This window comes from Primulina huaijiensis, chromosome 18, assembly GCF_012295235.1.
Source record: "Primulina huaijiensis isolate GDHJ02 chromosome 18, ASM1229523v2, whole genome shotgun sequence".
In the NCBI taxonomy this organism is placed as follows: Eukaryota; Viridiplantae; Streptophyta; class Magnoliopsida; order Lamiales; family Gesneriaceae; genus Primulina; species Primulina huaijiensis.
This window is the reverse complement of record NC_133323.1, coordinates 5,851,844-5,878,765: the sequence shown is the minus strand read 5'-3', so window position 1 is coordinate 5,878,765 and position 26,922 is coordinate 5,851,844. Positions and strand designations below refer to the sequence as shown.

At 34.8% G+C, this 26,922-nt stretch overlaps 4 protein-coding genes across 7 annotated transcripts; all 4 read left to right on the top strand.

Moving 5' to 3' along the window:
- The first annotated feature begins 314 nt into the window (after window positions 1-314).
- LOC140964069 (uncharacterized) lies at window positions 315-4,218 on the top strand. Of its 4 annotated transcripts, none has more exons than XM_073423578.1 (5): window positions 315-483; window positions 2,048-2,335; window positions 2,436-2,532; window positions 3,139-3,247; window positions 3,939-4,218. In XM_073423578.1, the coding sequence occupies exons 1-5, from the start codon at window positions 460-462 to the stop codon at window positions 4,015-4,017; spliced, it is 597 nt and encodes a 198-aa protein (XP_073279679.1). In that variant the 5' UTR covers window positions 315-459; the 3' UTR covers window positions 4,018-4,218. The 4 variants fall into 4 exon arrangements, with proteins under 4 accessions (XP_073279679.1, XP_073279678.1, XP_073279677.1 ...); XM_073423577.1 differs by lacking the exon at window positions 315-483 and adding an exon at window positions 537-761; XM_073423576.1 differs by lacking the exon at window positions 315-483 and adding an exon at window positions 1,154-1,318 and having other exon boundaries at window positions 3,154-3,247.
- A 2,508-nt stretch (window positions 4,219-6,726) lies between these two features.
- Window positions 6,727-10,471, top strand: LOC140965304 (BTB/POZ domain-containing protein DOT3). Its single transcript, XM_073425476.1, has 6 exons — window positions 6,727-7,403; window positions 7,492-7,561; window positions 7,778-8,676; window positions 8,906-9,170; window positions 9,248-9,376; window positions 9,746-10,471. The coding sequence occupies exons 1-6, from the start codon at window positions 7,234-7,236 to the stop codon at window positions 10,121-10,123; spliced, it is 1,911 nt and encodes a 636-aa protein (XP_073281577.1). The 5' UTR covers window positions 6,727-7,233; the 3' UTR covers window positions 10,124-10,471.
- A 2,281-nt stretch (window positions 10,472-12,752) lies between these two features.
- Window positions 12,753-16,008, top strand: LOC140964652 (uncharacterized). The gene is made up of 3 exons (XM_073424518.1): window positions 12,753-12,832; window positions 14,042-15,280; window positions 15,473-16,008. The coding sequence occupies exons 1-3, from the start codon at window positions 12,753-12,755 to the stop codon at window positions 15,993-15,995; spliced, it is 1,842 nt and encodes a 613-aa protein (XP_073280619.1). The 3' UTR covers window positions 15,996-16,008.
- A 1,664-nt stretch (window positions 16,009-17,672) lies between these two features.
- On the top strand, window positions 17,673-20,003 carry LOC140964930 (succinate dehydrogenase [ubiquinone] iron-sulfur subunit 3, mitochondrial). Its single transcript, XM_073424918.1, has 4 exons — window positions 17,673-17,983; window positions 18,965-19,203; window positions 19,292-19,501; window positions 19,576-20,003. Exons 1-4 carry the CDS (start codon window positions 17,720-17,722, stop codon window positions 19,778-19,780), a joined length of 918 nt encoding a protein of 305 aa, XP_073281019.1. The 5' UTR covers window positions 17,673-17,719; the 3' UTR covers window positions 19,781-20,003.
- The last annotated feature ends 6,919 nt before the right edge of the window (window positions 20,004-26,922 follow it).

Sequence of the window (26,922 nt, the reverse complement as noted above, 5' to 3'; positions counted from 1 at the left end):
AAATTGTTTGACATTATAGAATAAAAATATTAATTTCTTTTACGAAAAAAATATTATTTTTGTAATTAGTCAAATAAATTATATTAAAAAATATTTTATGTAAATCCAAAATTATATCATGATTTCAACCGATTATTTTAAGGTGTTGAACTATTAAAAAAATTTCTAAAAAAACAAACATTTAAAAAATCATACGAATAAAACAAAAAAAGAAAAAGCAAAAGTATCTCGAGGTAAGGCATTGGAACGGCATTCCCGAAGGGCATAAATGTCATTATATACAGCTTTCTGGCAATTTGTGCCTCTTTTCTTTACTACTTAATCCCAACCGCACCATTTCCTAGACTGATACCAATACAACTCAATCGCATTGCGGTTTATGTGATTCCTCAGAGAATGCGGTGGAGAAATTTCGAAACGGAACTCTGACTCGAGAAATCTCTCTTTCTTTTCTACACAATGGCGGTCGATCCAGGTGAAGAGGTCAGGATTCTTTCTGTTTTCATCGTTTGCATTGCCGCTTTTTGTCAAATTTGAGTCACATTTTTGTTTTTCTTAAATTATATGGCATCTGCTTAAGTTTTTCAGCTTTCTGAATGTAACGGTTAGCTGATTTACTTGAAGATTTGGCATTAATAATTATTTTTTGTATATGTTGGTACTCAACTGTGGATTACACTGCAGTTGCTCGGTGGGTACTGATGGAATTCGTCGTTTTGATAAATTTTATTTTATTTCGGAGTGCGACAGAACATTTAGTGGTAATTATGTTGGGTGGTAATTTTTTGCTTTGGTGAAATGTGGAATGAGGTACTGGACGAAAAACCTTACTGTATCATATTTGGTTTTTGGCCGGAGTTTAATAAGTCAATGAGAAAGTTGATTGGCTAGATTTTTAAGAATCTTTGATGGAGTGCTTAATTTACCGTTACCTAATTGGTTCCATTACATACTACGTCCGTGACTGGTCATGGTGTGATTCGTGGCATAGTTTTTTCTGTCTTGTAGTTTTAGAATCTGGGTCTTTTACGCAAATTACATGTGAGAATCTATCCAACTGCTACTCTGGCGCAACTTGATGTGTCATTTTCTTCTTCGTTGGCAATATAATAATTAAATTAACGTGCTTTCCTGTTATGATAATTTGTTAACGTGCTTTCCTGTTATGATAATTTGTGAGGTAGAAAATTATATATGCAGAACTACTTTTCCATCAGCAAGACTCAACCTAATTGTAGGGTTTGATTTCAGAAATGGATGTTATCCAGAGAAACAGGCCTTCAATTGTAGCGTAATATTATTGAATACAATCTGTCAAGTAAATGTTTTTGGAAATCTCTTTTGAGAAATTGTTTATAGCTCAATTTGAGGTTTCAGTTCTTGAGTTTCCTGCAAATCATGTGTTCAATGACCTATAGACTCGGGGTTTAAGATGTGGGAATATATGTTCCTAAAATACAAGCTAACTAATATTGATTTGCTTTTTAAAATATAAATGAGGAGTTTTTCCGGCTGAGATATTTAGAAAACTAAATTTTCAGCCTGAGACTGGGATACTTTTTCCTGCGATAGGCTTGACAGTAATTGTTAGGTTATAGCCTTTGGTTGTGCTCTAGTAGTTAAGAGTCTCTACGAGCAGTAATAATTATCTCTGGGTATTCCCCTAACTTCTGTTGTGCGATCATGTTGCATTGAGCAACAGTAGGTGATTCTCAGAGTCATACGGTGTTATGGAACATAAAAGTTAATTCAAAATTGCAATTTGTTACACACGACTATTCGCTTGTCCAGTCTTCCTTTAGAGTTTCACATGCAAGCTTACAAGGATTTGGTTGCCGACGTAATTATCAAGCATGAGGTTATTTATGGATTAAAAATGGGAAAACGGTTCCTTTGATACTAACCTGATTTAAGTTTTCGTGTCAGTCTAATTAATACTGTACTTTTGATTCTTAATTTTTTTTTCATCTATTGATTGTTGTTTTTCCTGCCTTGTACTTTTGATTAACTTTACCACTTTAAATGATTTGAACTTTTTTTTTTCCAGGGCCGAAACATCCTCAATGTTGTCGTGTTGCCTGATGAAAGAATCAGTAACCTGCATCAGTATCAACCGACACCAAATATCCCAGACTTGGAAACTCTTAATATGATAAAAGGCGAAACATGCTTGAATTCTGAACCTAATTTGCTTAGCCACAGCAGAATAAAGAAGGATAAAGTGAATAACTATTCACCTGGCTCTTTGGATGCTGATATCGAGAAAGGAACAACAGAAATTCCCAACTCCAACGAAGAATCTGTTGGCAATATGAAATCAGATGATCCCTTAGCAGTATGGTTTCTACTATTATGTTCCTTAAAGTCAAGGTCCTTGGAATGCTGTTATCTTTTCACCAGTATGAGATAGGAATTGACAATGAATTGTTATGCAGAGGATACTGCCAACAGAAATTTGCTTACAAATAGGAGGGAAATTCATGCAGTTCTTAGTGAATCATGGGCCTGAACTACCAAAGTTTACTTCAAGAGGTAGTTAAGCAAGCACAACCTCTGTGACTTCTTTTTGCTCGGTGGATGATTATGTTCCGGTTTTGGTTCCTTTTCGATTCCCCAGCTTATTTGGATAAACACTTTTCAAATAGCTATGGAAGCGATGGCTGTAATTGCTTTACTTCACTTTATTGCGTCCTTAAGCATCAAATTGTTTCACATTCAAGTTACATGTCATGCGTCCACCTTGTATTTATGTTGTTGTGTTCTATGTCTTTCTCAAGAGGGCTGTTGACGTTGGTAATAGTGAGAAAATTGAAAGAAATCCTGTTTGAAAATTAAGAATGTTTTAATCCAGAACATAATTGCACTCATGTAGTGATAGTGGAATGATGCCACAACCAAGGAAAGCTGTGAAACTTGGAATGGTAAAATTGAGTTATTTAGTTTTTTTTAATCTCCAGAGGTCCCAAATGAAAACTTACATAAATGATCTGCCTCTGTTTGAGGTCTTTCGTAACCAGTATAAACCAACACTATTAGATAAAAGTCATGTTTCACTGTGACGTATTTGTCCATTTCTTTTATTGTCTTCCCTTTTTATGAAATCACTAGATTACAAACATTTTTTGCATTGTGTAACAGCTAAATTTCTGACAGAGAGAGTCCATGATACACCCAGTAATAGAGCAAGGAAATACAAGCGATCTGCCTCTTTCAACTCAAGAAGAGTTCTTCTCCTGTTCTCAGTCCTGTAAGATCAATTACATCCTGCAGTTTGGTTATTTATAGTCTTGGTTTTGACACTGCACTTTTCAAGTGGTATTTCAAAGTTATAAAACGAGTATTACAAGTTGATACACTAAAATATTTTTATTTTTATTTTTTAAGAAGTTTGTAAGTCTTACATTTGAAATTTTTGATTTTTTGTGTATATATAACTGAATTCTGCCAATATTTGAGATCTTTCAAATTAATTGTTCACTTAAATAAGAAATTTAGTTCTCTCTAGTGAATTTCTTTCAGAGAAACTGGTTTTAAATAACCTGAAACAAATAACTTGTGCCAGCTTATTCTAAAACTTATTCTGAATGACCACAATAAATTGAATTACGTACTATTCAAGAGTATTGCCATTTAAAGATGTTCATATTATTTAGCATTGGTTTGATTTTTCCTGGTAATTTTGTATCACACAAAGAGGCATATAGTACTTCTCTCATTAAGCTGTGTCTAATCTACCTTGTCTGTATAATCATACCTTCCATTAACGAAAAAGGGGTCTGTATTAAACATTTTTATAATACAAGAGGGAGTGCATGATGGCAAACTTTTATATCTGCCCTTGAGATAATAGACATGCTGTGCTATCTACGTCTTCTCTGTGTTTCTAATTCCTTCCTTCGAGTGAAACTCAACAACTAAATGATGGATTCTTTTATCAGGTCCAGCATTGGAACAATTATTCTCATATACCTGACACTGAGAGTGAGGCAGGTCGGTGATCGGTCTGGTAATGTTTGAAATTTTAAACCAGCTTTGTCTCAATGTCTTCAGAAAATCCCTTTAGGAATAGTCACTTCTCTTCCTCTTTTCTTCTGGCTTTCAAGTTTTTCCTCGTTTGTACTGTTTTCCGTCAATGTATATATATTGAAACTCTGGAAGTGCATGTAAGACGATCCAATTGAGAAGTTTCACTTGATATATCCAGTGTCCTTCTGTACAGTTCTCGGTTCTAGTCTTTCTCATTGTTGGAGGATTTATTGGATGAAATATGCGAGTAAACCATAGTTGTCAAAGAATTCGACATGCTAATTTTTCTTCTATCCGATGGGTCAAGTCTTTCCAAAAAAAATGATGCGTGGAGAGAAATTATGGACCAGATTTATCGTAACACCCCCCCCCCCCCCCCGGGTCGTGTACATTTCTCCGGGTAGGAACCGAGGTTTATTATCCTAAAATTGAAGGAGTTTTTTTATTTATATAATCCTAAAACTTTTTCATTGCGCTGTCTGTATCCAAATTTGCTTTCGAAATTCTGAGATACCTAAATATTTTGATGATTAACATTCTACCATTTGGCTCATTTTTTGCACGCTCAATACTAGTCGAAATTCATAGTTTGACACTAACAAAATATGAAGAATCTCGAGATTTCCTCTCAAGTGATGCCAAAGTAGATATTCGTCAGCTGTTTATTTATTATAACCTTATTATAAATATTAATTCCTTTATGAAAAAATCAATTTTGGCATTATTTATATGTTCATTTCTACATTACACTGATGAAATCCCTTGACGTTATCAAGCGTGCTGGCATATGTGTGACGACCACAAAAAAATCATTTGATATGAAGTTGGATCGTGTCAATGATGTTCAAGTTTAGTTGGGGGCAACCCCGGAGCCCACACATTTTGTTACGACCCATACCAATCCCAGCCGTCTGTATTTCACCCCGAAAGTATATTATTACAAAGGGCTGTGATAGATTTGAAAATGCTCCTAAAATGCCAATAAATTGTATCAGCCGTTGTATAAATCGACGGTAGAAGACAAATATCAATATTTCATGGGTATGATTTGTGGTCCAGTTGGCCAACGGAAAAACTATCTAGTTGGCCCTAATAAAAACCCGTCCCACTAGCTTTGCCCTGTCGATTAAATGTATCATCAACATATATGTCAATTTTCATAAAAATACGAGACATCAATATAATTTAATGATATTAAAAAGGGGAGAAAAACTTCATGTGCATAGACCAACCCCATTATAAATCACATTAACATAAGTGCACTCTATAATTTACTAATTACATTCCAACTTAAATTTTTTTCTAATTAATTAATTGACAAGATCATCTTCTTAAATGTTAGTTAATTTTCAAAACCCATCGTACATTTTATTTCGCATCAACCACTATAATAATTATATTTTAAGATTTAATCATAATTATAATAATGACCTCATTCTTTAATTATTATAATTTAAAATAACTTTAAATTTTGATATAGGTTATGAAGTTGATTCAATTTCAATAGTTGATTGAATCAATTTGAATCTGTATTTTGGTTTGTTTAATTCCATGTATTGATCAGTTAATATTTTAAATATATTTTTTATTTTTAGTATATATTTATGTAAAAATTTAAAAATGCCAAATATATCAATTTTAATAAAAATTTCATACTTCAATATTAATCATATAAAAAATATGTAATTAATAATATAAATAAATATGATATTGATATAAAATTTCAATATTGATTCAATTATTGTTAAATTTGAAGTTATGAATATCACCAAACGATTAGACATGATGAAATAACAGCTTATATTTGTTATTCTAATTTTTATATTTATCGCTGGATTACAATGATTTAAAGTATTATTATTATTTCTAAATGTTATAATCGACGAGTAATTCAAAACGCTACCATCGTAACTCATATTTTTTGGTACTTTACTTTAAAGTCGTAGTTTTTAAATTTATTACATATTTTTATTAAATTTATATTATTTTTTGTTTGAGTATATGTATGAATATATTAGTTATTTCTATTTTGTGCATACAATAAAAAACTATATTTATATATTTATAAATAACCATTTTAAGAAAATTATTTCTCCCTTTTAAGTGAGTTTTCTGGCCCATCCCTGTACTAATTATTATAACTATTATATTCATGATATAATTGTACGATAATAGATTTGACATACGATAAAATCAATAAGAATATTTTGGTCTTCGAAAGTTATTCAAACAAGACTTTTTCAAAATAAGTTGCGCTACTCCAAATTTTTTTAAGATAACATACTTTGATCGGTTATAAGATTTTTATATAAAAAAATTACCAAATTTAAAGGCTTCACTGTGACAGTCACTACCAATAAAAAAGATCTTGGATATACCGGACTTTGTGCAACAGACATTAAGAAGCATACGACGAAATATGTGATCACCGAGCTTATTCATGTTCATAGCTCGGCGAATAAAGTTGGTCACAATATTGCTCGTTTTACTTTTTCTTCCCCCTCATTTTTTGTTTGGGTGAACGGTGAATTTACGTCATTGTTGGTTAGATTTGTAATGGACGATTTTAATCAATAAAATTAGTAGTTATTACCGTAAAAAAAAACCAAAAAATATGGTCACACCACACCATAAAAGCAAAGTAAACTTTGGGTCTGCTACTAATACACTTACCTACGTCTCTTTTTTGCCTCTTAAATTGAAAATCTTCTCTTTGGAAAGTCTTGTTTTTTCTTTTCTTTTTTTCCTGCTGTAATTGGGAAGCTGACTGAAATCCACTGCAAGTGAAAATGATCCAGGAATCCGATGACCAAATATATATATATATATTTTTATCTCTACAGATTGCTTAGGATGAAGCCCTGTCTGTGCAATTTGCAGTAAGCATCACATTCAGCAAGCCACAAAATCATCCACTGGTCTTGTTTGAACATACGTGGTGCGATTCAAATGAAGGGAACAAGACTAGGGAAATATTCTGAATGCCATTCATTCCAATTGTCTTTCAAATTTTCTATCCCGATTACACTAAACTTGAAAATGATGTTCAAGAAACCACTCAACAACCTCCCCCTTAATGGCATTCATTCTCTCGGCTTTACTTCGGCCACAAACACACCTCTCAATGCAATTACTCAATCCATGCCCCACTCATTTTCTTCTTCGATTAAAGAAAATGAGAAATGAAAAGTTGGCTGCGGATACGTCATGGACCAAGCATCGGAGACTAACTCCATGAAGTTCTCTCTTCAGCTGGATCAGCCCATGAGTCCCACAAGTGATTCGGATGGCCGGTATATGATCGAGAACCAAAGTATAGTCGTCCCAGCAAGGCTCGCCGCCGCTGCGGATGGTTTTGAGAAGAAAGAGCAATCATGGTAAGCAGCACTTTGTATATGTTGTGGTTTCTTGTCCATTTTTGCGATCTCTTTTCCATGGACCAACACGTCCGCCAATGTTGTGCAGGTTTGCGATGTCTCAGATACCTACAGATCTGTCAATCCATGTTCAAGAAATCACCTTTCATGTTCACCAGGTAATTAAGAATTTAATAAAAAACAATAAGGTAACTAGTCAATCTCAAGGAAATTCCTTCTTTGATATTTCAAGAATACATAATTCATTCTTGTACCATTATACTAAAGTTCGACTCCTGACAACAAAAACTCTCTGCCAAGTTAGCTCGAGTATAATCTATTAACATTTGCTCAGTACGAGTGCAAATTATCTGACCAGTGTTCTCCTGAAGCAGTTTCCGCTGGTCTCCAGATGTTCCTACTTCAGCCGGATCGAGTTTCAGTCCTCGAGTTCAGGTCTATGCTACGACATCAAGCTCGAAAACTTTCCAGGCGGATCAGAAACATTCGAGACAATATTGAAATTCTGTTATGGTCTCCCAATAAACTTGAACCCAAACAACGTAGCGACACTGAGATGTGCAGCAGAATATCTAGAAATGACCGAAGCACTGGAAGATGGTAACCTCATTGCCAAGACTGAAGCTTTCTTCACTTTTGTAGTTCTCTCCTCATGGAGAGACTCCATAACTGTCCTCAAATCATGTGAAACTCTATCACCATGGGCCGAGAATCTTCAAATCGTACGGAGATGTTGCGATTCCATAGCTTGGAAGATTTCTAGAGAAACATCAGAGACAGAGGAGGTGGTAAACGAACAGAAGTGGTGGTTCGAGGAAATGGCCACTCTTAGGATTGGCCATTTCACGAGGATCATAACCGCGATAAGATCAAAAGGAATGGAACCGAAGACTATAGGTTCGTGTATCATGAGATATGGAGACAAATGGTTACCTACCATGGAATCAGAGAAGGAAGGATTAGGGAGATTTACTTATGGAAGAAACGAGTTGCAATGGAATATTACAAGTGGCAAGAGGCAAGAAGGAGATATGGGGAATGTAAAAGAGCACCGTATGATAGTCGAAAGCTTAGTGAATGTGGTGCCTCCACAGAAAGAAGCAGTTTCTTGTAAATTCCTTTTGAAAATGTTGAAAATGGCGATGCTTTACTCCGCATCTCCGGCTATAGTTTCTGAGCTAGAACAAAGAGTTGGGCTGGTACTGGAGAACGCTAGTGTAAATGATCTTCTCATTCCCTATTGTCCTGTAGGGGATCAAGGGAAGCTAGTCAAGTAAGTTCTTTGAACCTAGTGTAACAAGCAAATTTGGATGTCTAAACATAAGAAAACTTGTAAAGTAGATAAATAACAATTAGTAAACTAAAATTTGAATTTTGCTTGCAACTTACAAGGATTAAAGTTATCTATCGTATGCTTAAAGTTGTTGGGTACTAAAAATTACTTGTTGCCAAGATATATATGTTCTGTTACAAAGATAACACTGCCTGATGTCATCCTCCAGTTCGAATGAAGGACAAACCATGTACAATGTAGATGTCGTGCAAAGAATTTTGGAATATTTCTTACTATACGAACAGCAGCAGCAGCAACAACAACAAAAACCTGAACTATTGACCATCAGTAAACTTTTAGACAGCTACCTAGCAGAAATTGCAAGGGACCCTAAGCTCTCAGTAACCAAGTTTCAATTTATAGCTCAATGCTTGCCTGAAAATGCTCGAACATGTGACGATGGCCTGTACAGAGCCATTGACACCTATCTCAAGGTTACTACTTCTAATATTGGTTTTAAAGAGCTGTGATTTTGTTTCTTCCGTCAATTTGTCACGAATCCTTTTTGTAGGCTCATCCCATGCTACCCGAACACGAACAGAGGAGGCTGTGTAGAGTCATGGATTGTGGGAAGCTTTCAATAGATGCATGCGCACATTCTGCACAAAATGACCGTCTGCCACTCAGAACCATGATTCAGGTAATTTACAGCAAGCAATGAAGGGGGGACTTCAGCCAAAGCTTTAGATTTAAATAAAACTATTTTCCCTCGCAAGTTACTTACCTTACCGCAACACGGGAAACATGAAAATGCATCATCCTCAGATCAGGAGTGCCGCTTTCTACGCTTAGTGAAATAGTTTTCATTTCTTGAAATCTTAGTTAATCATAGAGATTTTAATCCATTCCCTCACATAAATATTCGTCTGAAATCAAAATGCATGTAAGTAAACATTCAGTGCGCACAGGTTTCGAACCTGTCTTTCTGATCATGACACCAAGCTGAAAGTAAATTTTGTTTTATTAATTGCTTACATATGTTCTGAAACAAAAGACATGATACTCGCAGGTTCTATTCTCAGAACACGTGAAAATAAGAAAGACAATGCAAGGAATAGGCCAAAGAGAAACTGGTGATAATTCAGAAGGGGAAGGTAATAATTGGTCATCAACAGACAAAGAAGTCAAAGCCCTCAAAGTAGAACTGGAACGAGTAAAGATGCAAATGACTGAGATGCAAAGGGATTACTCAGAGCTCCAACATGAACACGAAAGGCTAAACTTCAAAAAGGAGAGACATTCATCAAGTTGGGCATTAGGATGGCGGAAGATAAGAAAGTCTGCTCTTTTCAATCGAAAAATCGACGGGGACGAAACTGATGAAAGCCAAAACAGGATGAATCCTAGCCGTAGAGGCAGCTTTCGAAGAAGGCAGTCTATTTCCTGAAAAAGAAATAAAAAAACTAATGCAAATCACATAGTCTTAGTGGTTTCATTTCATACTTGTTACAGAAGTAGCCAATGGATCAGCTCCATGGCCTAGAAGCCATTTGAGATTGGGTTGGTGTTCAGGTGTACCAACACACAAGACAAAGGAAGGAATTCAATTAGGGAGTTGCAATGATGTTCCAAAAAGATGTGGTAGTTTACACGATGTCTTGTATTTTTTCATACTTCGCTTCATTCTGCATATGTATGTATTTACAAAGGTGCATGTTGCAAACAAGTATAGCTTTATGATTCTTTTTAATGCAATAATGTATGCATAAGTAGCTCAAAATTTATTTTGAGGGCTGAAGATTCTTACTTTTAAATTATAATATTCGAATTTGGAGAATTTCAAAGTAAAAAACTTTAAATATTATTATTATTATTTTATAAATTCCATGAGCTTAAAATAGAATTCATCCTTGGCCATAAATTTCTAGAAGTAATGAAATGAATCGTAGTATTTATGAAATCTAATTTATTTAGAGATGGCAGTCGGAGATTTGGAAAAAAAATTGAAAAGATATTTATCGCCATCGTACAAATCTAAGAAACAATTCAAAGAACATGCATGCTGTTTTCATTATTCCCAATATATATTCAATAAATCCTTGACATTTTTTTTTTCAATCATAAGAAAAAGATCAAACAAAACTTTAGTTTAATCGGGATGAAGAGAAAAGTGATAAAAACAACCAATGATTGAACATGTTTTGGGATTACCGAAAACAACAAAATGTCGTTGATCACTTGAAAATTTTAATTAACTACAAAGTCAAATTCCATGAAGAAGACAATCAAGTCTAGAAATAGAAAGACTCGTGGGCCATTACTGGTGGGTATCAATAATAATAATTCAAGATTTTATGATTTTGGAATTTGACAGAGAAATAAATTAGAAATAAGGACAATGAGAATAATTGAAATACAAGAACAACGAAAATATAAAAGACAATTGATTTTTCTTTTAAATTTCTCAGTACATTTTCTTTGATCTTGTTGCCTTATATTGGCAATTGTAATGAATATAATTCAAACATGACAACCAATAATTCAAACTGCATGCACAACATTTATTACAGAGACAAAGATGATTACTTTGAATGACTGACCATCTTGACAATAATGCATAACAAACTTGATTACAATTAATGAATATGAATTAAGCATGTATAATATTTTACATCTCTATTTAATTTATAATACATATGCGGCTTTTGAAATGTTCCAATTTTGCTGATGATACTGGCTTGTGAATGGATCTGCTATTTGTTCTTTGGTTCTAACAGTTGTTAACCGAATTTCTCCGTCATCGACAAGATTCTTTGTGAAATGGTGACGAAGTTTGATGTGTTTTCACCTGACATGAAAAACAAGATTTTTTGTCATATCAATAGCAGATATGTTGTCACAAAATATTTTTGTAGAAATTTATGGCTCTTGTAGTAAATTTTTAAGAAATCTTCGTAGCCAGATTACTTCACATCAGTAGCAGCAATATATGTTACTTTTGCTGATGAAAGTACAACAGTCTTTTGTGTTTAGAGACCAAGAAATTGGGTTTGTACCAATAAAAAATACATATCCAGACGTGCTTTTTTGTCATCAATTGATCCAGTCCAATCATTATTGGTGTAGCCAATTAGACTATTGCCATCTTCTTTGCTATATTTGATATTGTTCTTTTTTGTTCCTTGCAAATATCGCAGTATTGTTTGGCAGTGGAAAAATGAATTTGACTTGGATCGTTCATGAATCTCGATATCATGTTCACAAAGTAAACGATATCTGGTCTGGTATTAGTGTGGTTTATCTGTGAATCCACTAAGCTTCGATAACTTGTTGCATTGGCCTTTTTCGCGCCGCCGTTTTGCTGCAATTTTTCATTTAAGGCCATTGGATTTGTGACAGGATTACACATTGACATGTTAAATTTTTTCAGCAAATATTTTTCTTGCGAAATAAATATTTCTCCCTTTTTTGTTGCACTTGGATGCCAAGAAAAAGTTTCACAAGGCCCATATATGTCATCTCATATTCTTTTATCGTGATCTTTTTGAATTCCTCTAGCATCACAAGGTTAGTCCCAGTTTATATCAAATCATCAATATAAAGGCACACTATCAAAAATTCATCTGTACCTCTTTTTTGACGTAAGTGATGGCTCACTTGGACTTCGATGGAATCCATTGTTGGTAAAATGACTGTCAATTTTACTGTTCCATACCTGTGTCTCAAGCTATAAAGAGCGTTGTGAAAGCGATACACTGTGATACCCTTGTCCCACATCTTAAAAATTAAAGATTTTAAATAAGTTTATAATGGCTTACAATGGACTTCTATAGCAACTTGGTTAATCATTTTCATAAAACGAGGACGAATACGAACTAGTCCCTAATAGAGGCCCATTGTGCAGTCACGCAGCCGCGGGTCCGGGCTCGGAGCGTGACAGAATGGTATCAGAGCCGGTCACGGGCATGGAACACCGGGAAATAAGTGCTATGCTTGGCAAAGTGGTACGTGCATGGGAGCCACCTCTTGAACCTGCGGGGCAAAGTGCTACATGACGGGAGCCACCTCTTGAACCTATGGGAGCCACCTCTAGATTCTCGGCGCTGGTGTATCGAGGGGTCAGGCCGCGACGAGGACGCCGTGTTCTGAATGAGGGGTGATTGTGATACTCTTGTCTCACACCTTAAAAATTAAAGATTTAAAATGAGTTTATAATGGCTTACAATAGACTTTTATAGCAACTTGAGTTAATCATTTTCATAAAACGAGGATGAATACGAAGTAGTTGCTATAGGAGCCAATTGTGCAGTCACGCAGCCGCGGGTCCGGGCTTAGGGCGTGACATACACCATGTTTTCTTAGTCTTTTAGTACATGGCATTGTGGTTTTTATACATAGAATTCTTCCTGTAATTCTCCATTTAAGAAAGCTCACATCAAGTTGGTAAACTGATAATTATTTTTGTGCAATAAAAGCAAGTACAATGGGAATAATATCTATTCTCGCAACATGTGCAAATGTTTCATTGAAGTCAATCTCAGACTGTCGTGAATAGCCATTGATAAGATCGCGATGACCTTCCTTCATCGTAGAAATTAAATATGATACATTTTCTTCTCTTTTTTTCTTTAATTTGGATTTTTTCACACCAAGTGGTCGATGACATGGAGTTCCACATGCATTTTCATCACTACTTAAATTAATTGAAAATGAATTTATTCCTTGAGAACCTGACATTGGAGATTCCGGTTCTTGATTATCTGATTGTGACGAATCCAAATTTGTGACATGTTGTTTTGATAGTGGTATCGGTGCTCTGTCGTTGGCCGAAAATTTCTCCAAATCTTTCATGATAGGCCACACATGATCAAATTTGAATCCTCGACTGAAATTTTTATCTTGCATCATTAAATCTTGTGCTCGGTTCAACTGCACAAAATATCCAACCCGTATAAAAATAAAGTTAGCGTATCCAGAATATTTTAAAACTAAAGACTTACAATATCTTCCTCGGATGCGCCACTCGGCTTCAGCTTTTCAATTATGCTTACACAGCCACATAATTTTTTAACAGCATGGAGGATAACTTGCATGCGACATTGTATTGATCTTCTATTGCGTTCTTGCATGTTATTCGATCTGCTGCCATTGAAAGCTTCTTCAATACGACTCCAAAATCGATCTTTGGATTGGTTTATACCGATGATAGGATTTTGCGAGACGTCAAGATAAACATGACATAATAGCTTATATTTTTCGATAGAGTAGTTAGATGTTCGGTTACTGGAGTCCATTGATTTTCTTTGAAGAAATATATTATTTGGAGTATGATTTGTAATGTTTGATAATTCATTCAAACAATTAGGAGTATATTTATAGTAGAAATTCCACCTACTATTTCAAATGCTCCTACCGATCCAAATGCACCTACCGATTCATCTACCGTTCCTAATGCACATAACCTTCCAAATTCACATACCATTTCAAATTTACCTACCGTTCCAAATGCACATACCATTCCAAATTCATCTACCGTTCCAAATGCACATAACCTTCCAAATTCACATATCGTTCCAAATTCACCTATCATTCCAAATCCAACTACCGTTCCAAATCCACCTACCCTTCCAAATCCAACTACCGTTCCAAATTCACCTACCATTCTAAATTCATCTACCGTTCCAAAGGCACCTAACCTTCCAAATTCACTTACCATTCCAAATTCACCTACTGTTCCAAATACACCTATCATCCCAAATTCATCTACCGTTCCAAATACACATAACCTTCCAACTTCACCTACCGTTCCAAATGCACTTACCGTTCAAAATCCATCTACCGTTCCAAATGCACATACCGTTCCAAATCCATCTACCGTTCCAAATGCACCTACCATTCCAAATCTACCATTATATAATGCGGATTGTATTATCCTACTAACACATAAATCTTGCATTCTTCATATCACAAAAATGAATCCGACTTTTCAATTTGATGCAATATCATCTAGCTCTTATTCATTGTCAGATAACGAAGAAGATATTCAATTCTTCGAAAATCTCCAAAACAGAAGCAATGCAATACTGACAATTATATCTCGAGAACAAAATTTGGTTGCTTCCTACATCATCCAACAAGAAGAAGAAGTCACACATGGAGGTTCAATTCCGGGTAACATATTCATTCGACGCGACCGTGAAATTGCTGATCGTAAGTTGTTTAACGACTATTTTGCTGAAAATCCAGTATATAATGAAGCAATGTTCCGTAGACGATTTCGAATGTCTCGGAATCTTTTCCTTCGGATAGTAGATGGTATACAGAATCACGATGTTTATTTAATACAACGAAGTGATAGTTTGGGACGGCTCGGACTGTCGACTAATCAAAAAGCAACTGCTGCATTGAGAATGCTAGCATATGCCTTACCTGCAGATGCTACTGATGAATACATCCAAATAGGAGAATCGACTGCAATTCAGTGTATGCAACGCTTTTGTCGAGCTATAGTGGAAGTTTTTGCTAAGCAGTACTTGAGATCACCTGCGGCCAATGATGTTGCTAGACTACTCTATATTGGCAAACAACGAGGTTTTCCTGGAATGTTGGGAAGTCTCGACTGTATGCATTGGAGGTGGAAAAATTGCCCCACGGCTTGGGCGGGACAATATGCAGGTCGTAGTGGTTCTCCAACAATCATTTTAGAAGCGGTGGCTGATTATGATATTTGGATATGACATGCATATTTTGGTATGCTCGGAACCAATAATGATATAAATGTTTTAGAGTCGTCCAGTCTATTTTATAATCTTGCACAAGGAATTGCTCCTCCAGCTCATTACAATATTGGAAGCAATGAATATGATACTGGATATTATCTAGCTGATAGTATTTATCCGAAATGGTCAACTATTGTGCAGACTATCCATGATCCGCGTGGTCTAAAGAAGCAGTATTTTGCGATGAAACAAGAGTCATGCAGGAAAGATGTGGAGCGTGCATTTGGCGTTCTTCGATCACGATTTGCAATTGTGGCATCTCCCGCCCGTGGTTGGAAGAAAAATCATTTGCATGATATAATGAAAGCATGCATTATAATGCACAATATGATAATCGAAGATGAACGTGATCTTAGTGAACCAATTCAAGATGCGAGGGAAGCACCGACTCCAGTGTTAGAAATTGTTGTCAATGAACATATCAGATTTCAAGAATTTCTCGCTCGATATAAAAAAATAAAAGACAAAGACGCCTACTTTGCATTACGAAATTCTTTGATTGATCATTTATGGGATGAATATGGTCATTCAAATATTTGAAATTGTATTTGTATTGTATTTTTTAATTTAATGTCATGTATTTATACTATGTTTTTTTAATTCAATGTCATGTATTATTATATTTTATCAATTTAAATAATTTATGTTTCAATTCGTATAATATTAAACAATTAATTAAAATTTTAATAATTATTAAATAAATATTAAACAATAATTATTAAGCAATTTAAATAATCATTAAACAATTTAAATAAATATTAAACGATACTTATAATTATATTAATAAAATTAGAATATATATTTAATAATTAATAAGAAATAATTTAAATATATTTTTAAAAAAGAATATTCTGAGAATATTCTTTTTAGAGTAAGATTTGAAGTATATGAGTTGGAGATGAATATAATATTTGGTGTAGAAATTGTACTATTTTAAAATAAAATTACTTTAAAATAGAATTTTGGGTTGGAGATGACATTAAGAAAAATCTCTTTCGTCGCATGCGAAAGGCATATGTTTTAGCTCTATTGTAGTCTTTGACTCGTAAACAGAGAATGCGTACGAAGAAAAGGGCAGACGAATTCAGCCATTCCTTGCTATTGAGCCAGAAAAGAAGAAGAAGTCATAGCAGCACCGAGCAACATCCAACGTCTCCCGTCTATTCAATTGAGACTCTCTCCATGATCCCACTGTGTCTCCCTCCTTACCTTTTCTTTGACCAATGGTCCTCAGACTTCTTCAATCAGGTTGATTGAACATCAAAAGTTCAGTTTTTTGTTTTATTCTTTAATATCACTATTGCAGATTCAGTATGTTATCTCTATCAAAGGTGTAGACATTGCATTGCTCTTATTTTCTAGATACTTTGAAAGAGATTTAATGTCTTCTTTTATTGAGTCTGCTCCTGAAATTTGCTTATTTTATTTGTTATCTTCTCCACTAAATTTTCTCTTGAATGTTGACAAAAATGGAAACACAATTTAAAAAAAAAAAAAAAAAAACTTGTTTCATTATCTATTCTCATACTCATTATATTCACTATCATCAATTTCAACATATTCCTCAAAATTAGGCAAATGATCATTATATTGTACCCCCGAATGTTCGGGATCTATTCGGGTGAGGAGATTATATCCCAATAAATATTTTTTTAATCTATTAAATATTGATAAGATACGCCCCAATTAATTTGTGCAAACAATTATATTTATTGAATTTTACACACTTAATTTGTAGAAATTATAATAGTTTTATAATAATTACTTATATCATGTCCATTTTATTATTATTCAATCTTATATGATAAATAACTAATTTGAATAAATACATTTTTTTAAAAACTTTGGGAACTCACCACTGTTATCTATGATCGATGTACATTGGATAAACTTAAAAGGTCAACACAATAGCTGCAAACGAAGAAGTTGTGTAACAAAGTAAATGATTATTAGAAGGGACACACACTAATTAATTTAACCGTTTTGCTTTATATAGGAAGATTAGAAAGAACATTCTAATTAATAAGATATCCTATATTTCATTATTAAAATAAATATCACGAAAATTATCGTTTTCATAAAATATTTATATTTATCTACCTCTTCCTTTTAATCGTGTCTCTAAAACCTTCTAACCCGACACGTTTCAGCCATGCAACCACGTATATATCCTCATTATAACACACAATAATTAATGTCTAAAAATATATGCACGCACGAAACTGAGGAGATGATCTGGGGACAGTGAATCAAAGAAACGTTCGATGTCGAGGAATTTGTACAGAAGAGTTGGTGATATTTTCAGCAAAATAGACCCAAAGAACAGAGATTTCCCGACTCTGAAAGGGCGTCCTGCGGCACAGCAACACGCAGAGGAAGTTCTTGACTCACATCACACGCTCAAACGAGGCACCGGAAATGATCTGAAGATCAAGGAGTTCAAAATTTACCGGTGGAGCCCAGATCACCCTAATCAGAAGCCTTTTCTTCAATCCTTTTTCGTTGATCTCTCCAAATGCGGGCCGATGGTATATATGCACACTGCTAAGTTGTTCAAATTTTGAATTTCTCTCAGGTTAATTATAATTAATGTTGATCGAAAAAAGGTAATTTCTTGCATATATATATGTTATGCAGTGTTTATCCTAGGTTCGATATGTTTGTTATTTTTTATGTTGAATTAGTACAAGGGGCAAATCAAAGCACTTGCCGACAGACTATTTTGCCAACCAGTCAACATGGCTGTGGACTATATATTAATTTGTTTTTGAGGTAAATTTTGGAACTAATTTGTTTGAAATATAGTTAAAACAGTGTTAAATGATATTTCAAAAGAAAATGGAAGTATGGAAACAATAATTAAACATGGGTTTTAGTGCCAGATTAGAGTTGGGTCTCTGTACTTTGTTAACGGACGCAACTAATATTCAGAGCACTGAATATCTTGTAAGCAGCTAAACTAATTCACCTGAATTAATTCTCTGTCTGTTTTAGTTCCGAGCTAGCTACTAGGTTGGATGATGTCAATATCTGGTTTTGAAGTAGCATTTACCCAACAAAATGCAAGATACATCTTTCGAGGAAATAATAATGGGATCGCGAAACATAGCTGGGGCTAGGAATGGGGTGTTAAGTTCCATTGGCCCGTGTTATGGCAATTTGAAGTTTAATTCTCATGGTAAATATTTCGTGTAATGTAAATTTCAATCTTAATCCTAAAACAATAAAGAAATCCCTCAAATTACTTGGTCCGACGGTGCAAGCTATGATCAGAGTGGTTTGAAATTCGTTTGAATTTTACAGGTATAAAGAATATCATTTAAAAGATAAGAACCGCGTATGCATTGGTTTATACACGAGTTCATGGCATGGATAGACACACGTATATCTTAATGTGCATTCATATACTGATCATGTTTTCTTGCCAATTCATTAAACTCCTGAGGCTGAGCTATATAGATTATTATTATTTTAAAAAAGAGTTTCATCGTTGTTTTTTTTTTTTTCAGGTTCTGGATGTGTTGCAAAAGATAAAAGCTGAGGAAGATTCAAGTTTGAGCTATAGACGATCATGTAGAGAAGGGATATGTGGTTCGTGTGCGATGAATATTGACGGGACTAACACGGTCGCATGCCTTAAGCCGATTGATGCAGACACACGTACGGCTACGATAATCACTCCTCTGCCCCATATGTATGTGATCAAAGATTTAGTCGTTGATCTCACCAATTTCTACCAGCAGTACAAGTAAGACCATTTGTTTCCAAAGGGATTAAAGGTGATAACAAAACAAAGATTCATAAACTAAACTACATATGTTGCTGATTTACCATAGGTCAATCGAGCCATGGCTTAAGACCAAAAGGCCCCCACCGGGTGGGAGAGAGTATAGGCAAAGTATTGCTGAAAGGAAAAGACTAGATGGACTATATGAATGCATACTATGTGCTTGCTGCACCGCATCATGCCCATCCTATTGGTGGAATCCGGAGGAGTTCCTTGGACCGGCCGCATTGCTTCATGCCTACCGCTGGATTGCTGATAGGTTAGTGGAATCAACTCCTATCTGTCATCCATTTATGATGCTTGTGATCATGTGCCATACTTTGCTGTTGACAGTCGTGATGATTTCACTGAGGAACGTCTTCAAGCATTGACAGAAGACCATACAAAATTGTATCGTTGTAGGACTATAAAGAACTGCACGGCTACGTGCCCTAAAAGCTTGGATCCTGCTAACGCCATTCAAAAGATGAAAACCAGACATCTACTGTCACGACCAATGGAGAAGACAGAAGAACAAGATGCAAAGGCGTTCGGTTAATTTCGCCTTAACCCATAATGCTGATATGTTCCTTGGGAAACTTTTCAGGGTCGCCAATTTCAATATTATGTCGAGTTAAGTAGGTTTCACTTCAAAGTTTTTAAGGCAAGAGCTCCTAAAAAGAACATATATATACATAATCTCTTTCGTTCTGGTACGAGGTAACATTCATTCATGTTCTTTACTAATAAATCTGTCAGTGTTGTTCCTTGTCTGTATAATTTTTCACTAATAATATGCTTAAATCGTACGTTACTGGTTTTGGGTAGAATAAGTACATATAATCCGAAGGAGTAAGACTTTACACTAATTTCACCCAAAAAAAAATCTTAGTAGATGGGTTATGGCCAAAAAACTGTTTTGTTAAATCAATTACACGATGATCAATAATTTTAATTTGAAAGAATTTATGTTTTGTAGATTTACCGATAGAATCATTGATGGCATAATTATGTTATTCTATTTGAAACTAAAAAAATTAAACAATAATTCAATGAAATATTTAGTTCAGTACAATTGCATCATAACTTTATTAAATGAGCAGTGGATATTTTGATCTGATATGTTAATAAGTGGGATATAAACTATTTACTATATTGGTTTTGGTTTGTCATATCAATTTTGTGAGATATATCTCTAATTCGATATGATTTATTAAAAAGTATTATTTTGTATGTTAAATAAGTATGAATTGAGTTGACTCGTCTGATCTATGATTTCAGTGGAATTAGATATTTCTTTTAGTAATTTTCTTTTCTAGGTATCCAACTACGTTATCTTTTTTGTTGTTGTCAATTTATATATATATATATATAGAATATTTGGAATATCAATTTAATAAATTTTTAAATTTTCCGAACATGGTAATGTCAAATGCTCTCGCACATTACTTCTGACAGCATTTACGGAATTAATTCCTAAAAAGCTGGAGCAAGAAATATATATTTACATAGATTTTATATATGTCTCGGATCTTGCCATTATACGTAAATATTGAATTTGTTTGACCCCTCGCCAAATCAAGATTCTCGCGGAAAACACCAGAGAGAAAAGTCTCCCCCCGGAAATCTCGTAACTATCCAATTCAGAGTTCAGATGCACCACCGAAAACACTTCACCTACTGTCAGCTCCGCCGCTGATGCATAGCCACCGCGAAGATTTCGTTGAATAAGCTGAAAGCGATGAGATCAGAAGCAGTGACCCTGATTCTTGTGAATCTAGCTGGTATAATGGAAAGGGCAGATGAATCCTTGCTGCCGGGGGTTTACAAAGAAGTTGGCGCTGCGCTGCACGCCGATCCCATGCGTCTCGGCTCGCTGACTCTCTTCAGATCCATCGTTCAGTCGTCTTGCTACCCGCTTGCCGCCTACTTGTCGGTGCGTCACAACCGCACGCAGGTTATTGCTGTCGGCGCAATTCTTTGGGCCGCAGCTACTTTCCTTGTCGCCATTTCTTCTACCTTTGCCGAGGTTGGTAGCCTCGCAAACCCATAAAGATACTTTTTTTTCCTATTTTGGAGTGGCGTGCGCATTAAGATTCTTTCGTGTTTTGGAATTTTTCTGCTGAGATTAACGAGGGAAATGTCAAAGAAATCATTTTGATTCTAAGGAAATGCGCCAGAGGAAAACATGTTTTTAGCTTTTTATATTTCACGGCAATTTATCTGCGTTAAAATACTGAAAACTCAGACTACATTTGGGATTTAATCATCTAATATAGAAATTAAAATTATTTTTGGGTTTATATTTATCTTGTCCTTTTCTTTTTCGAGTATTTATGGCCTTCTTTGCGCAAAGTCCAACTAGCAGGACTGGATTTTATTTTGAGCTCATGTAACGTGATGTCCTGCTGCTAAATAAGCAATTGTTAAAATATAAAGCTTTTATACGTTTTATTAGACTAATTTCGTGGAGAAGTGATATTATGACAACAATTGAGAAGCATACTTATATAATGTGTTTGATTTTCACGTTGGGCGAGGGAAAGCCCAACGGATAGTTCCTTGTTTATCCTGGGCGGGCAAGGGTACTCAGTTTTACATTTAAGCTCTATTCATAGAATAAGTTGCATCTTCCTCTCTGGTCTTTTTTGCTTTATCATTTAATTTTCTTTCATCCTTTTTTCGTGTGAGGAACTCGTATGTTATGTGATTGTCAGCTCCAAAAAAGTGATTTAATTTGCTAGAATTGTCAAAATGAAATTGGTGCAAACATAGTTACTAAAACCTCACTAAGCGTGTGGATAGGCTCAAGGTGCAATGAGTCCCAGTTTTTGTGCTTAGATGAATGCCAATCCATAGCCCTTTAATTAGGTACACACCATGGACATCAACCAAGCATCTTGGTGTGTGCCTTAAAGGCCTAGGCTCCATTTCAAATGTGATTCGGATGGAGGGATTGTGTAGTTTGAGTGAAAAGTTTGTTGTCATTCACATGTGCTTACTCTTAAAGTAGATTTGTTCTTTTTTTTGTTCATGGTTTTGTAGAATAAATTTATTAATGTATCTAATTTTTAAAAAATTCATTGTTCAGTAGGCTACGTTTCAATAAGCCTAGGCTCTGGGGAGTATATGCACCTTTGTGCCTTTAATAAATGTTGGATATTTTGGAAGGAAAAGCAAAAGAATAACGAGAAAACGAAATTGTGACTGCAAAGGATATATGAAACATGTGGAATTTATTGGGAACTCTGAAGTCTGAAGTTATTTTATTTCTTATTTATTTTTCATATGTCCTCTCTACATTATAATGACTCATCTATTCACTATTTATGGAGACTCAAACTAATTCATGCTAATACTCTGGAACTAGAATCATATTATAACCAGAGAATCCTAATACTAATATAACTAGATTCCTATAATTTACCTGGTTAACGTGGTTTGCAGCCTATTGTGTTAGTCTGAGGATTTACTGTGCACGCACCGGAAAGTAACGGCTGCGGGTTCCTACGTCATAAAAAAAAACTACATTCTTATAATATATAAAGATATCCATAATATTAAAATATAGTAGTAGATAAAACCGAATCAGCTTCACGAGTCATGTAAATCAACACTTCTCCTAGGCTCCGAAGCTTCAACTCCAAGATTTTGCCTCGAACAATTCATCCTCTTTCCCAATGTTGAAACCATCAAAGAACGCAAAAACTTGCTTTGTTCGTGCACGGTATATTGATGATGTCAGAAGGTTTGTTTTTGTTGGCTACAAATAGCTTTGTGCCCTTCACGGCTTCAAATATATGTGAATTCTTTTTGCTAATTGAAGATGAATTTTACTAGCACAGTGCATATACCTGGTTGTCTCCATAATTGTCTGTTTTTTCCTCTCCACAACTCCATTTTGTCAAGGAGTGTATGGTGCTGTCGAATGATGTTCATTGCCTGCATTGCTATCTAATCATGGTTTTTCCTTTTGTCCTCTTTCATCTGCGTGGTTTAACTGTAGCCTCCGTGTAGCCCTCCAGGCCTTGTTTTGTTGAAAATGAAGCCTTATTTTTTTTCTATACTGACAAGCAAAACATTTAGGAAGCTCCTCCAGAAAATTAGGTTAACCCGGTGTTCTTAATGGCGGTCGAGGTGGCCGCCTAGGCGAGATGTGGCCGTCGACCGTGCACCGCCTTTGCCTTAGGCGGTTTTGTAGGCGGTAGAAGATGAACAGAGGTGGGCGAGGCAGGCATGGCTAGCAAGTCAAAGTCAACAAAATTAAAAAAAAACCCTAATTATTAATACACTTATACAATTTCTCCTTCAAAACATAATAGCACCACTAGCCCACAAACCCCGCTTTCTTCTGCCTCAAACCGGTAGTGGTAATTATATATTTATTTGCACGTATAAATTGTATTGATTTATATAAAGCTTTTTTATGTATGAGCATTATTTAATTACATAGGTTACATAAAGAATGATGATTATTTGTTACTGAATTGTATTATTATATATAATTATGTATAAAAAATAATAATAAATCAACTGCCTAGGGGCCGAGATGTTAGGCGGTTACTGACCACCCCTCCACCTCCTACCGTCATTTACAACACTAGGTAAACCTTTCACCAAATTGTTTTTTTCATAAAGGTACAACATAATGCTCTTCATTATTCATTCATTAAATCAAAAGAAAAATTTTACCTTGCATTTTGAATTTAAATACATCTTTGCCTTTTGCATATTTGATCACACAAGTTTTGTTTCAAACATTATCTTATAGCCTTTTTCCAACTGAGAAACACTCAAAAGTCAAAAGGTTTTGATTAAGTTAATGAAAAATTAGAAATTAATTTCAACCCTGAGTGCCCTTCAATTGCTACAGTTCATTTGCTTTTTACAACAATGTATGCTTCTTTTCCAACTCTAACTTTAGAAATCATAGTCTCATCATGCTCTTTGAAGAGCTCTCAATATAACTCATGTGGTTTGTACAATCACTATCTATGAGCTAACTTTCTGTAGATTTATTGGTGGCAAAGCATGATGCTGCAAACAACTACTCCTCTTAAGGTTGATCTTCAGTAACTTTTGCTTCACCTTTTTCTTGAGTTTTGCATATATCATCTCCACGTGCCCTAACTAACCACACTTATGGTATCTTGCTTTTGGACTCCACCAACACTTGTTTTGTGTATGGTTGGGTTTTTTGCGGTAAGGGCAAGGTGGAAAGACTCTAGTGTTGTCATGTATTTTCTTGTTCTCGCTTTAAAATTTGTTATGTGATTTGGCTTGAAAATCACCCTCCCCAGATGTTTTTTTGCCTCAGAAGTTTCATTTGTTCTTGTGTCTGCATGCATTCAACAACTCTACCAAGGTACATGACAGATATTTTGAGTTTTGCAATGATGAAATCGTGGCTTCAATTTTTTCCTGAATACTAAGATCTTTTGAAGAGTTTTAGTATGAGAAAAACTTGTAGCAAGGAATCTTATTTTGTTGATAATACCGAGAAGTTTGTCAGAATATTCTCGATTCTTTCTTATTCTTTCATCTTTTGCATCTCAAATTCTTGAATCAAATTCAACACTTGCATCTCTTTGATCCTTCCGTTTCTTTCATGTTCTTGCTTCAAGAAATCCTAAAATTTCCTCGGTTGTTTTTAGTGTCATTATTCTGGTAAAAACAGAGGTTGAGACCATAGTTTGTCAATTGTGCGTAGCAAGGGTATTTGAAAGTAAAGCGCTACAAGTACATAAATATATAATATATAGCATATAGTTACATCAATTCAACTGTTCATGCTTAAATAAAAAACATATAAATTCAAAGCATATAAAACCTCAATCCTAAAACTAGAAAAACATAATCTAAAATTCATCATGATCTAGACCATCTTCTTCATTTGAAATTATATAACGCTCGGCATCGTTCTCTTCTTCACTTTATTTATCAAAGTCGAATTCATCCTCTTCATTTGCAAGATTAAGTGTAATAGATGTTCATATTGGCCTTTTCCCTCTAGACTTAGATGTGGCCGCCTTCGAGCTTCCTGTAAATGTAGATGTGGTCCTCTTTGAGGCCCACGTAGATGTAGAGGTTACCTTCGAGGCCTTTTTGGATTTCCTCAATGTATAAGGAGCTTCATCTACTCCAACAACATCTCAAGTCAAATCATCGCCATCATAAACAAAGTCAGGCTGTTCATCCTTCAGTCTCCCTACCAACCATTCATTGCCATCCTCGACTTCACTCAATATGATATGATCGATTGTATCACGACTATCGTATCTATGTCTCATAGCTCTGTTGTACTTAATGAACTCCAAATCATTCAGGTGTTTTTGCTCCAATCTATTTTTTTTTTTGGGAATGAAGCTGCATTTATTTATATATGTTTATCAAGGCACGAGGCACGGAAACGAATTCTTAAAACTTCACAGTAATAGTAAATAAAAATTGTAATATTATAAAGGCTTACGTGTTCAAACACACTCCAATTGTGCTCACAACCAGAAGAGCTACAAGTGAGACTGAGTATCTTCTGGGCAATTCTTTGCAACTTTGGTGTCGAATCTCCATATGAGTTTCATCATGCAGCTAGTTAATAACAATAGTTATATTAATATTTCTCATTGAATTTATTTTGAAAAAATAGGAAAAACTTGTCCTTGAAACATATTTCCATACCCAGTTATACAACATTTCTCATTTCGATTGCAACTTCCTTCCCAAAAAGTCCTTCGGCTTGTTTGTATTTTAACAACTCAGTATGTATTTTTCTCTTGTCTCAGGATCATTAGTCAACCTACTGATTGCATTGTACAACTCCGTAACTACTTCATCATCTTGTTCGATCTTAGAATTTGAATAAAGAACTCAAGGTTCAAGAAATAACCCGCTGCATGCAATTCTCGATGGAGCTGCAACTGCCATCTGTTGTCAGTTATATTAAAAACATCTTTGTACCTATCTTCTTCTCACCAGTGTGAGAGTAGCTAGATGCATCGACTGATTCAATTAACATGCTGTCTTTTGGGGTATTCACAAAGAAATTGATAAGTGATTTCCTCTTTCTATCTCTCCACCCATCAGCCATTAAAGTATAACCATTCTTCTTAATCTCCTCTTCATTTTGTTTCAAAATCAGCTTTGAATGGTTGATCTCCTCTTCTAAAAAAGGTTCTCTCACCTCATGGTAACTAGGTGGTTTCATCCCTGGACCATATTGTCCAATTGCTTCGATCATTGGCTTGAAGTTGTCATGTTTGACCGCATTGAATGTGATCCCTGCATCATTCATCCACCAAGGTTTTGTATTTTTAAATCCTCCAACAAGATGTTGTTTGAGCCTTGTTATCCCGCCTTGTATCTTTTTGGCAAAAGTTGCATAATATTCCATTAGCAATCTTGTTTGGATTGATCATCATCCCATAGTTACATCCAATATCTTTTTTCGTATATCGTCTTGTAAGTTTTCCATCTTTTGAACTCTGAAAAGTAAAGGGGAAAAAACTTCTCATTGTAAGCATTGAAATATCTTAAAATTAAGAAAAATAAAATCTGAAATTAAGAAAAGTTTAACATCTGAAAACTAAGAAAAGTAAAGTCTGTAAATTATTGAAAAACCTTTAATATAACAATTAAAATCTGAAATTTATTGTAAATGCAGAAAAATAAAATTATTGTAAAATCTGAAAATTATTTTAAGTT